The sequence below is a fragment of the Staurois parvus genome, unplaced genomic scaffold (assembly GCF_062004578.1).
Source record: "Staurois parvus isolate SC_StPar_1 unplaced genomic scaffold, SC_StPar_1.0 ptg000068l, whole genome shotgun sequence".
Lineage (NCBI taxonomy): Eukaryota > Metazoa > Chordata > Amphibia > Anura > Ranidae > Staurois > Staurois parvus.
In genome coordinates, this window is record NW_028317864.1 from 1841417 (window position 1) to 1854911 (window position 13495).

The 13495-nt window shown below is 46.0% G+C and overlaps 1 protein-coding gene across 1 annotated transcript in view; it reads left to right on the forward strand.

Moving 5' to 3' along the window:
* The first annotated feature begins 1202 nt into the window (after positions 1-1202).
* GLE1 (GLE1 RNA export mediator) overlaps positions 1203-13495 on the forward strand; it is a 68091-nt gene continuing 55798 nt past the window's right edge. The window contains exon 1 of the mRNA XM_089669020.1: positions 1203-1387. Coding sequence (XP_089525146.1) covers positions 1292-1387 — 96 coding nt within the window. The 5' untranslated portion in view covers positions 1203-1291. The remainder of the gene's footprint in view (positions 1388-13495) is intronic.

Sequence of the window (13495 nt, forward strand, 5' to 3'; positions counted from 1 at the left end):
AATTTAGACAGGAGCCAATTAACCTACCAGCATGTCTTTGGAGTGTGGGAGGAAACCGGAGTACCCGGAGGAAACCCACACAGTCACACCAGACCGTTTTGGCCAGGTGGACCAGTGAGTGCCTCAGTCCTAGTCAGGAGCCTTGCGTCCCAGGGGGATCAGGGTTAGGGCCATTTCTTGTCGGAGGAGGGCCAGACACACACCCTGTGCACTTCTTTGTGTGCTTCACTTTTGTGTGCTCGCTTTTATTTTGCACCAGGTGCTAGTTTTGTGAGTGTGTTCACTACACCGCGGGACTGAAAATTTTTTTTTTTTATAAAATATATATATATATAAGATCAGTAAGCTACAATACACAGGGGGCCTTCACCCTCCCCCTCCTATCACACTATTGGATATTTTGCATAATACATTTTTTATGAGGGAACACCTCCAGCCACTTCCTGGTTTCAGGCCTAGGTGACAATGATGTTTTTATTGCCCGCTACCTCCTAGGATACCCATGTCGCATGTCCCAGGAGGCCACGAGGTACTCTACAGTGCACATGCTGTGTCATTGGGGGTTTCCTCATGGCTCTGTTCCCCCCCCCGATGACAGCGCATGTGGCTGCAAGAATCCAGAAGAGACAACCCAACCAAAGAGATGGCCAAGCTGGACCCAGTATGTGGCAATGCAGCACCTCTGGATCTTACCTGGCAGAAGCCAGCTATAGAAGTGAGGGTGGGGAAGAAGGTCCTCTTTAATGGCACTACAAGTGCCAGCATGCCCTTCCCTCTATCATAGCCCACACCAGTGACCCCCCAGACAGCTGTGACTTCTAGCTGAAGACCAAATACAAGAGAGAACATGCAGGAAACGTCACATATCATTACCAATCTTCTCACCATAGGCGGCGTCATCTTATCCCCGAACCCCCATCATCCCCCTCCTCCTTACTCGGTATACCCCACTAGACCCAGCACCGTGCCGGCTTCTTCCGGGACACGCCCACACAGACTTTTAATGGATGGATTTGAATCGCCTATCCCACAGACTAGCACGGTGATTGGCCGGCATAACGGTGCTGAATGTTATTGGCTGTTGCGGGGTCTCCTAGCAACGCACTGACTCGCGCCCGCTAAGCCGCGCTTCAGCAACACGGGACACGTGATTTCGCAAGGGTCGGTTATGTGATAGGAGGGATGTTACGTCACGTGGCCGTGATGTCATCCAGGTCCTTCTTCTGTAGTGTGACTTCGGCAGGTCCTACAAGGGGTTCGTGAGGGAGTTCAGTTGGTTTCCGGCTCCGTTATGTCCTCGCACCGGGACTGGGCCACTATAGAGGCCTTGAAGAACTCTCCGAAGGGGAGGCTTCGGTACAACCAGCAATGGACTCCAGAGGAGGAGGTGAGGAGACTTATCGCCCCAGAAGAGGCTGGAACCAAGCGCACCTGTCATCGGTCACAGTTATTTGATAGCAACCCCGTGCATTATTATTAGTATTTGTCTGCCTGTGACCTGCTGAGGGTTCACTTCCTGCTTGGGAGACAAAACAGGAAATGAAAAGAAGCCAGGCGAACTCCAACCCTAGAGAGTTGTCACCACCACGTGTGCCCCCATGGGAACATTCCCCCCACCCCTTCCCTTTGTGACAACGCTACAATTCCAGATTTCCGCTTGTTACCTCTCTTGGTGACAGTGGAGGGAAGGGTTCCCCAATTAGAGCACACCTGAGCAGTACACCTTAACAGAGGGCCTAACACCCCCACCCCACCACCACTACTATATTCACATCTAAGAAAACAAAGGTCAGCCCTCATATACACCACTTTACGCCTGGGTTCACACTTCTGTGGTGCGGCATAATCACCTGATTCGCACAGGAACTGCACCATATTCCTGTGCAAATCCCGTGCAGCTTTTGTATGGCTGAAATCGCAGCGTATCTGCACCAAAATAGCATAGGATCGTTTTATTGTCTGCGCTAGAATCGGATCACATGGGTATTCACACCTATGCGATCCGATTCTGTACATCGCACTGCGTTTTGCGGACTGATTTCGGGGTGTTGTTAACATAAACACCCGCAGCACTTCATATGAACGGGTGCGATTATGATGCGGTGCAGAAACCGAATCAGTGTGAACCCAAGCTTCGGCTAGGAAAATCCAATCACTAAAATCTCCTATAAACCAGAAGTGTTATATAATACAACTTGCCAATCATTAGATGTGGTGGCTGCATTAGCTTTCGTTTCTTAGACTGTTTCCCTGTGTTTTCACGTAGTTATCTGCTCAGTAACACCCCTCCTGTATCAGAGTGCCCCCACTCTGGAAGCAAGGGCACAGCAGCATTGACAGTCTGGGGGGAGGAGAGTGTTAGATGGACTAGCAGATTTAGATACACTAACAAATTGAAACCAAACTTCAGCTCGCAGTTTATAAACAGTTACAGAAAATTATTTTTAACCTTTTTAGGATAAAGGTTTTAGATAAAAGCAGATTGATGTAAGCACTCCTTCCAGTGGTGAATGGTTTGTCTCATCTCTCGAACTGCTACACCGGCAGGTCAACTTGTTCTGCTGAAAAACAACAGACTTACTAGCAGAATCTACAAAAGAGAGCACACCAGTCTAGTACATTATCCCACAGCATTTAATAAAAAGCAACATAAAATATAGTCAACAAATGTGACTAAAAACAGCTCATCGAGCTACTTGTCTGTAGCCCAGTAGTCCATGACTCAGAAAGCTCCAGAGTCTGGGGGAATCTCACCAGGATTCTGACAGGCTAACACATTTCAAAGGTTATATCTTCTTCATCAGAGCCTTCAAAAGTGTGATAGGTAGTCAGGGAATGATGTGTAATTTCTGTGTCATGAAAGCCCAAAGGTGCTCCTTGAATATTGGGCCCCTCTATGTGGTTAGGCTGTGAAAACGTCACACATGGTATCTCCTTATTTTGGGGTATAACTACAAGTATGCCAATTCCAGGTGTGAGAAATAACTTGCTAAAATGACAGTTTTGTGGGGGGAAAAAACTAATTTTATTTAATCTTTTTATTTTGCAAAGCATTGTGGGAAAAAAAAATTACAACTTCAAATAAGCCATCATGCCTCTTACTAAATCCCTCGTAATGTGTGCTTTTCAAAAAGGGGTCATTTGTGGGGTGTTTGTACTGTCCTGACATTTTAGGGCCCCAAGAAATGATAAGCTGTAAGTACATCAGGATTGCTCAGTTTTCGTTGGAGCACCGAACTGAAAATTATGGACCGAAACCAAAAAATCAGAATGTACTTGGCTGAAAACCGAAAGAGAGAGTTTTAAAAAATATATATATATTTTTTTTGTATATAATTGTATTCAACTTTTTAATGTCATTCGTTAAATGAATATGAATTTAAAATATACACTCGCCGGCCTCTTTTATTATGTACACCTTGCTAGTGCCAAGAAAATATCCCTCGCACCATTACACCACCAGCCTGAACTGTTGATACAAGGCAGGATGGATCCATGCTTTTATGCTGTTTACGTCAAATTCTGACCCTACCATCTGAATGTCGCAGCAACCAGTCTGCTCATTCTCCTCTGACCTCTGTCATCAACAATGCATTTTCATCCAACAAGGCTTGCCTGCCTCTTCCTCCTCTCTTCCCCCCCCCCCCCCCCCGCCACATTTGGCACTTTTTGGGGGGAGGCGGGTACCTGGCTTCGACAGGGCAAACTGAGCCGAAAATTCAGCACCCCCTCCTCCTTTTCCCCACAGCCCTCTGGGTCACTTCATAGGTCCCAGAAGACTGTGGCCCATTCACACAGCACAGTACGCTTCGGGCATGCGCAGTAGGAAACCAGCTGTGAAGCCGCAACACTTCACTGCCAGTTTCCCTTAGTCAAGATGGCAGCGCCGTCGGCTGGGGGTGAGAACACCACTAGATCCCTGGAAAGGTAAGTGCCCTAATATTAAAATTCAGCAGCTACAGTATTTGTAACTGCTGAATTTTAATTTTTTTTGGGGGGGGCAGGGCAGAACTCCACTTTAAATAGAGGTGTTTTTGCATTGAAGTCATTAGGGAGCAATTTTGCATTAAAGTGAATGGGATGTGATTTTTGCATTGAAGTCAATAGGGGCAAAACCCTGATAACCCTATTTTCGGCCAATAATTTTCGGGAAGCCAATATATCGGTGTATCACTAATTTTCATATATATGTACCATAGCTTGTAGACGCTGTAACGTTCACACTGGCCAAATAATATGCACTGGTTTTGTTTTTTTACTAAGGAAATGTAGCAGATTAAATTGTGTCCTTAATTTAAGAAGGACGATTATTTATTTGCAAAATTTTTTACAGAAGCAAAGAAAACCACTTTTTTTTCAAAATTTGTCTTTTTTTAAAAAGATTTTTCATAAGGCAAAAGTAAAAAAAACCCAGTGGTGATTAAATTCAACTAAAAAGAAAGCTCGATTTATCTCAAATTTCCAATGATACAAATTTCATATGTGTACAGTGTTGCATGACTGAGCTATTGTCATTCAATCTGCTATAGTGCTGAAAGCTGAAAATTGGCCTGGGCAGCAAAGGGGTGAAAGTGTCTGGTATTGAAGTGACTAATCTAGGGAGTTGTAAAATAGAGGAATATTTGCCTTGTTCCTCACTCCCCCACCAGCTGCATTTTTTTTTTTTTACGATCCACTTGAGTCCCTAAATGTGGTCAAGCCCTTGACACCCATGCTTAGAATGTAAGATCGCTGGTCCTACATTGCACCTGATGATGTCAGCGTGAAAGAGGTACAGGGGTGTGCAAATATTTGAAAAAACTGCTTGTCCAGGGACTAAATTGGTGTCCCAATCTATTTGTCCTGATAAAAAAAAAAAAACTTTTTTTTGACCAAAACCGTATTTAACCATTTCAATGCTGGGCAACTTTACACCTTCCTGCCCAGGCCACATTGTACTACTTTGGAGAAGTGATCAGTATATATATATATATTTTTTTTTTTTACACAATTTGCTTATAGCAAAGAATTACTTTGCTATAAGCAAGCATTTACCTGAATGAAATCGATTCATTCAGGTTTTTTTTTTTTTTGTGCTTAGCTGTGATTTGGCCACAGCTAATCACATGATGTGCATGTGACCTGCTGTGACCATTCACAGCTAGGCACTAGTATACAATGGATGGCATGAATAAAGCCATCCATTGTATACAACTGTCATGTGACCTGCTGTGATTTTTCACAGCAGGTCACATGGTACCGGCAACAGATACTCAGATCTGTCATCGGCCGTGTCCGAGGTACACGGCCGGTGATAGATCGCGCCACTGCACGGCTCTGCAACCGCGTGAACTGCGCATGTGTGGGAGGACGCCAAATGGCGTATACCCCGGAAATCTGCAGCACTTTTGCGGCCGCCAAACGGCTATAGGCTGGGCGGCTAATGGTTAAGGCTGGGTTCACACGTGTGGTACTTCACATGTGATTCACACAGGAACCGCACCTCATTCCTGTGCAAATCACATGTGATTTGTGTGCGGTGCGATTGGAGCCATACATTTTGTATGGCTCCAATCACACCGCATCCACACCAGAAAGGTGCAGGACCATTTTTTGGGTCCGCACTATAATCGAATCGCATGGTTGTTCACACCTATGTGATCCGATAATGCACCGCATTTTGCGGGCCGATTTCGGGTTGTTGTTAACTTAACATACACACCCGCAGCGGTTCTCATGAATGGGGTGCGATTCTGATGCGGTGCGGAATTCGCACAGAAAACACTGTGAGTTCCGCACCGCATCGGTGAGAACCCAGCCTAAAGCGGAGGTGCTTTATGGAATGTCTGAAACTTTGAAAAATGAAATGGGCTTTATGGCGACTTAAACATTTTAATATTTTTAACATTGCGCTGTTTATCTCCTTCTCCCCTCCCTGCCCATCTCCAGCACCGCACCTGGGGACTAGCAGGGAGGGGAGAGACCTTGCAGTGTAATGAGCACCGATTGCGTGCTTGTCAGGAAAGGGGAGTGTCCGGCTTATCCTTTATCCCTTTCGCTGCCAGAGCCATTTTTGCATTTTTTGCACATGGTTAAAAAATCATTTAAGGCCTGAAGATTATACAAAATTCCAAGACGATATATTTTTGAAATCAGAGACCCTAGAGAATAAAATAGTGGTAGTTCCAATTTTTTATGTCGCACGATATCACAAATTTTTGTAAAGTAAAAGAGACAAGGTTGCAGCGAGCAAATAGATATCCAACATATCAAACCCTAAATTTGCGCGAGCTTGTGAAACGGCAACAAACTTTAGTACCCTATATTTTCTATAGATGAAGCATGTAAAGCCCCTTCATCAGTATAGTGTTACAGAGGAGGTCGGGTGCTAGAGTTATTACTGTCATTCTGGCGTGCGTGGTGATCTGTAACGTGTATCACAATCGTCGTTTTCATGTGTGGGTGCCCCAGCGTGTCCTTTTACATTTGTGCGTGTGTACATATGTGGAAGTGAGGGGCCCTTGAAAAATAGGGGGAGGGGTTATATGCTTGGGTTTAACTTACATTTTTTTGGTCCCGGGTCCACAGATGGGCACGCAGAGCCCGGGACATATAGCAGGCAGGGGGGCGGCGGCTGGCACTGTGGGCTGTGTGAAAGCACTCAGGCGACAGCGGTGCTGCCTGAATGCTTACACTTTACAGATGAGCCCTGCTGCTTTCCTGCAGCAGGGCTAAAGGCAAAAAAACCTACATGCATCAGGCGATATGAATTGCACATCCCTGAAGCACAACTATCGAAGTGCATTGGCTTTGGAGAACCGGTCATACATTCAGCTACTGGCAAGGAAAAAGTCTGCAGGAGTGAGTAATATACAAGAATTCCTCTGCGTTACATTCTCCCTGAATGAACATGTAACCACCTCCTTAATACCGTACATGTATATATACATCCTTGTATTGAGGTGGTTATACCAGGATCATGGCTACAGCTAGAGCCATGCTCCTCGTACCATTCTTTTCAGCAAGTGATTCTTTCTTGTTAAAGTGATCTGAGTTGATATGCAGCCTCTCATTTACGTTCAACTTTTGTTCTTCTCCCTCTGATGTCAGAAACCGGAAGCGACGAGGATTCCCTCGCATTCAGTTTCTGTTTGTTTTCTTGTTTTGGTTTTTAAACCGTTACCAACTTGTAAGGCTCCATGCACATTAGGAGATGAAAAGACTGCTGGAAAAATGTTCTATAAAAACTTCTCAATATGAGGTGTTTTTTTTTTGTGTGTGTGTATGTGCTGGCATTTAGCTGGTTGCTAACCACTTGCCCTCCAGAGGATTTACCCCCCCCCCCCCCTCCTGACAAGGCCATTTGTTGCGTTACGGCGCTGCATTACTTTGACAATTGCACAGTCGTGCAACGCTTCACCCAAATGAAATTTACGTCCTTTTTTTTTGTTTTCCCTACAAATTGAGCTTTCTTTTAGTGGTATTTGATCACCTGTGCGACTTTTATTTAATTAATTTTGAGAAAAACAATATTTTTGACTGTTTGCTATTAAACATGTCCAGTAAAAAATGTTAAAAATCAAACTTCGGTATAAATTTAGGTCAAAATGTATTTTGCTACATGTGTTTGCTAAAAAAAAAATCCCAATACGTGCAAATTAATGGTTTTACAGCTCATGAAAACCCCAAATCCACAATCTCAGAAAATGAGAATATTACATACAATCAATAAAACAAGGACTGTACATAGAACAATATCGGACCTCTGAAAAGTATAAGCATGCATATGTACTCAGTACTTGGTTTGGGCCCCTTTTGCAGCAATTACTGCCTCAATGCGGCGTGGCATGGAAGCTATCAGCCTGTGGCACTGCTGAGGTGTTATGGAAGACCAGGATGCTTCAATAGCGGCCTACAGCTCTTCTGCATTGTTCGGTCTCATGTCTCTCATCTTTCTCTTGGCAATGCCCCATAGATTCTCTATGGGGTTCAGGTCAGGCGAGTTTGCTGGCCAATCAAGCACAGTAATCCCACGGTCATTGACCCAGGTTTTGGTGCCTTTGGCAGTGTGGGCAGGTGCCAAGTCCTGCTGGAAAATGAAGTCCGCATCCCCATAAAGCTCATCTGCGGAAGGAATCATGAAGGGCTCCAAAATTTTGTGGTAGACGGCTGTGTTGATCCTGGACCTAATGAAGCACAGTGGACCAACACCAGCAGATGACATGGCTCCCCAAATCAACACAGACTGTGGAAACTTCACACTGGATTTCAAGCATCTTGCAGTGTGTGCCTCTCCATTCTTCCTCCATACTCTGGGTCCTTGGTTTCCAAATGAGATGCAAAAGTTGCTCTCATCAGAAAAGAGGACTTTGGACCACTGAGCAACAGACCAGGTCTGTTTTTCTGTAGCCCAGGTAAGACGTTTCTGACTTTGTTTGTTGTTCAGGAGCGGCTTGACAAGAGGAATACGACATTTGAAGCCCATGTCCAGGATCCGTCTGTGTGTGGTGGCTCTTGATGCACTGACTCCAGCCTCAGTCCACTCCTTGTGAAAGTCCCCAACACTTTTGAATGGCCTTTTCCTGACAATCCTCTCCAGACTGTGGTCATCCCTGCTGCTTGTGCACCTTTTCTTCCACACTTTTCCCTTCCACATAACTTTCTATTAATGTGTCTTGATACAGCACTTTGGGAACATCCAACTTATTTTGCAATTACCTTTTGAGGCTTTCCCGCCTTATGGAGGGTGTCAATGATGGTTTTCTGCACAACTGTCAGGTCAGCAGTCTTTCCCATGATTGTGATTCCTACTGAACCAGACCGAGAGACCATTTAATGGCTCAGGAACCCTGTCCATGTGTTATGGCTTAATTAGCTGATTAGAGTGGGACACTTTGAGCCGAGAATATTGCACCTTTTCACAATATTCTAATTTTCTGAGATTGTGGATTTGGGGTTTTCATGAGCTGTAAGCCATAATCATCACAATTATGACAAATCACGGCTTGAACTATCTTGCTTTGCATGTAATGAGTCTATCTCCTATATTATTTTCACCTTTTAAGTTGCATTACTGAAATAAATGAACTTTTGCACGATATTCAAATTTTTTGATTTTCACCTGTATATACTTTTTTTATTTATTATCACTAGTAATGACGGTGATCAGCGACTTATAGTGGGACTGCGGTGGGCATTCTGACACTGGGGGGAACTGACTTGCTGTCAGTGACATCCCCAGTGACACCAATACAGTGATCAGTGCTAATAAAAAGCACTGACACTGTACTAATGGCACCCCACCTTGCACACCGCCGTCAGAGATGCCTGGCAATCACCAGGCGCCGGCGAGTAATCACCGACCAGAACCTGGTGATTGACAGCGCGCACGCCCCCTACCCAGAAATTCCAAATTTTTTATATATATATATATATATAATACGTGATCTTGCACACCCATGCCACCCTGTAGCAGTATATAAGGAGTGGACCAGCAAGCTGGCTGCTGCTCCCTTAACAACTGATGACTTCACCTCATGTAAACAAAAGAATTGCCAGCAATGAGGTCTGGTATGGATTTTATGAGGAGCCCCACGTCAAAAAAGACACAATGCAGGGGTCCCCCCAAAATCCATACTAGACGCTTATCTAAGCATGCAGCCTGGCAGGCACGGGAAATGAGGGGAGGGGGGGGGGGGCAGATGAGCTGCCCTCTACCCCCTGAACTATACCAGTCCACATGCCCTCAACATGGGGGAGTGCTTTTGAGGTAGGGCCCCTCCCAAAGCACTTTGTCCCCACTTTGTCCCCATGTTGATGGGGACAAGGGCCTCTTCCCCACAACCCTGGGCGAAGGTTGTGGGGGTCTGCGGGCGCGGCTTATCAGATTCTGGAAGCCCCCTGTAACAAGAGGACCTCCGGATCCCGCAGCCCCATGTGAATGAGTAGGGGTACATTATACTCATTCAAAAAAGTGAGTAAAAATGCAGAGTCCATATGCTAGACTACCTGCTTTGGTGTGTCCCCCCCCCCCCCCCCCCCCCCCCAGGAACCGCCCACCTATTTTGGCTCCAACACTTTCCCAATCGGTTTCATTATGGGATAAGCTCAGACATAATTCAGCATTAGTTTCCCCTTTCTATCCACTGGCCCATATTTTCAATAATCCTAGCTTCCCACTGTGGAGGGCCTTTCACACTGCGCCACTGTGTTGAGGTTCTGGAAATACCTCAATCAAAGCAATTCTATTTCTTCCAGATATCGCATTTTCTGCATTCTCTTGTGCCTGGTTCAATATGGGGTTACTTTGTATAGTTACTTTGTATAGTTTGGGGTAAAATGGAGAAGCGCACTTCTCACTGTGAGCAGGATTGTGACAGGCGGGACTTCCTCCTGGTGCGCGTCTTCCGGTGGTGGCGCCGATATACCGGATATCAGGCTGATGCAGGGAGCTGCATCCTGCAGAGGCATGCTACGCGGACCACCACATTGGAACATGTCCGGAGCAGAGGCACCGGCACCAGGTGATGTCTTCACCAGCCAGACTCAGGTAGGCAGCTCAGAGGATCCTCTTCCCCTAACTGTTAGGCCCCTAGCTCCATGGGGTGTCCTCAGTCCTCCTGGTGGTTGGAGTGACAGGGCAGGGGGATGGGGTGGGGGTCTGTCTAGGAGATTCCCACACCTTACCAGGCGCTGCACTGTGGTGCGGGGGCCTGGAAAGCTGTGGTGTAGTTGGCAGCCTTTTATGTGTGTTTTGTTCTAGGTGAAAGCCAGAGAGAAGCCCAGTCTGCACCATGGGACTAAAAGAAGTGCCCCTCATGCAGGGTGATACTTAGAGACTCCTGGACTAAGGTGCTTAGCGGGTCTTGTATAGAGGGCCTTATTAAGGAGGAAGCTCCTTCCCAGGGGGACCTGGTTAAGTCAGTTAAGATGTTGATGGCCACTTTTGATTCTTTTAGGCCCTTCAGGTTTCCCCAGCGACCAGTAGGGAAGCAAGAGCTGAATTAGAGGTGGAGGATTTGTCCCTGGTTTCAGATTCCCAGGCAGACTCAGATGGGGAGGGTACCACCAACGAGCCAAGAGGCACCTCTAGGTATAAGTTATCTCTAGAGGACATGAAGGAGTTATTGGGGGCCATTTATACCACCTTGAAGATTAAAGGATAGGAAGCTCCTAATGTTGCATGATCAGATGTATCAGGGTATGGGTGAACAAAAACATAGTCTTCCCAGTTCACGAGGTTCTAGTAGAATCCGTAAAGGAGTGGCAGGACCCAGAGAGAATTTGGTCTTTGCTAAATCCCTTAAACGCAGGTTTCCTTTTTGATGAGGATTTGTCTTCTGTGTGGAATAAGAGCCCCAAGCTTGATGCGGGGTTCTCCCAGGTAGCCAGAAAGACTGACCTAGCTTTTGAGGATATGGCTGACATCATGGACAGCAGGGCGGATTCTCTTTTTAAGAAGTCCTGGGACTCCACACTATCCAACTTAAAGCGGAGCCAGTCTCTTTGGCAAATTTTTTTTAAAAATCACCCCCCATTATTCTCTTTACAGTACTTGTACAATCAAATTAGGAGATTGTTACAAGTGTAATCATTCTTTTTACTCCAAAATCTGTCATTACTCACAGGATCCCGGCAGACAGGCAGCAGCCATTTATGATGTGGGCATCTGGAGCCCTCTCCTATTTGTTTCCAGAATTTGGTGCAGTTGACTACCCAGCATGCACCTCCAGATCTTGTGCCTGTGCAGTAATGACACTGTGGGGCGCACTGTGTTGATTACAGGTTGCCATACTAATGGCAGCGTTGGCGAAAGTTCCTGCCCCTTTGTTATGGCAACCTATCAATCAATGAATCCAGTGGTGTCCAAAACACAGCGTCTTTACTTTACCCCCTTGCAGATTCTATTTCTCAAAAATGGAGCCTAAGCCCTCCCGATCGCATCATTTCCGGTATCCAAATACCGTCAGATTTCACTATTGGGCTTCCCGAGGACCGCTGGGATAGATGATGCTGATATCCTAGGAGACCTCAGGAATCGCCTGATGAGGAAATTGCCTAGGCGGCCAGGACTGGAAGTACCGCCTGTATACAGGAATAAAAGTTATTTAAAAAAAAAAAAAAAAAAAAAAGAATATCTATTTATAACTGTACTGTGGGTGGGCTTTCTGATATCAGCAACATGTAAGTATTGGTGGAACTCTGCTTTAAAGCCTGCCATGGCCACTACTGTGGTAGTTCGGAACATGGAATACTAGCTCACACAGCTACAGGCCCATATTGTCGCAGGTTCCCGAAAGAAATTGTCTCTTTTCCCATCTTTTATTGCGGGGGGGTCAGTTATATTGCAGATGCCTCAGCAGAGTCAGTGAGGATGACAGCAAGGTCGGCAGCTTTGACTAACTCGGCCCATAGAGCCCTGTGGCTTAAGATCTGGCAGGGGGACGCTGCCTCCAAAGTTAAACTCTGGCATCCCATTCACAGGGAATCTTGTTTTTGGGCCCTGTCTTGAAACAGTGTTGGACTGCACTGCTGACAAGAAAAAGGCCTTTCCGCTTAAGAAAACCCCAGGCGCAGGGGATGACGAGATTACGCCCCAAAAAGTGGGGACAAGCCAATAGACCAGAGAAGCAGAAAAGGTCCTGGGGACAGAAGGGAAGAGGCAGGGGAGGAGCAATTTTTATTTTTAATTTTTTTCCATTCTCCTGAGCAGCCCCAAAAGTCTTAATGACGGTGTTCCCGCAGTGGGAGGAAGATTGGAGGTCTTTCTCGCACTGTGGGAAGCAGTTTCCTCCACCTATATAGTGAGGAGGGTGTACCGCCTAGAATTCCTGAAACCTCCGCCACAGAAGCTGTTAGTGACGGAACTCCCAAAGTGTGCAGTGAAGGTGTCGGCTTTACTCTCTTCCTTGCAGGAGTTAGAGGAACAGAGGGTCATTGTCAGGTTCCCTCCACAGAGATCAGCAAAGACTTTTATTCCCATGTCTTTGTGGTCAGAAAGCCCTCAGGGAAGTACAGGCACATTCTGGACCTTAGAACGAGTCCAAAAAATACAAGAAGTTGTGTATGGATTCCATATTTTCAATCAGATCTCTTCTTCCCCCGAATTGCTTTCTGGCTTCAATAGATTTAATAGCCTACTTACACATCCCAATTGTGGAGCCCTTTCAGAGATTCCTCAAGTTGGCAGGGTAGGGGCCCCAGGAGAGAATACTCCACCTGCAGTTCCGATCCTTGCCCTTTGGGCTTTCCTCCTCATCCAGGATTTTCACAAAAATCATGGCCGATGCCCTGGTGTCTCTTCGTCTAAAAGAAGTCTCGATGGTGGCATACCTGGTTAGATGAACTAAAGATATCTGGAAGTCAGGTTCCCATTTTTTGTATTATTTTCAGGGGTGAAAAAGGTTGTAAGATTTCTAGGTGCACCTTGGCTAGGTGGCTGAGACTGGCATGTAGACAGGCATATCTGGCCAAAGGGCTAGAAGTCCCAGAAGGCATTGTGGCTCATTCCACCTGG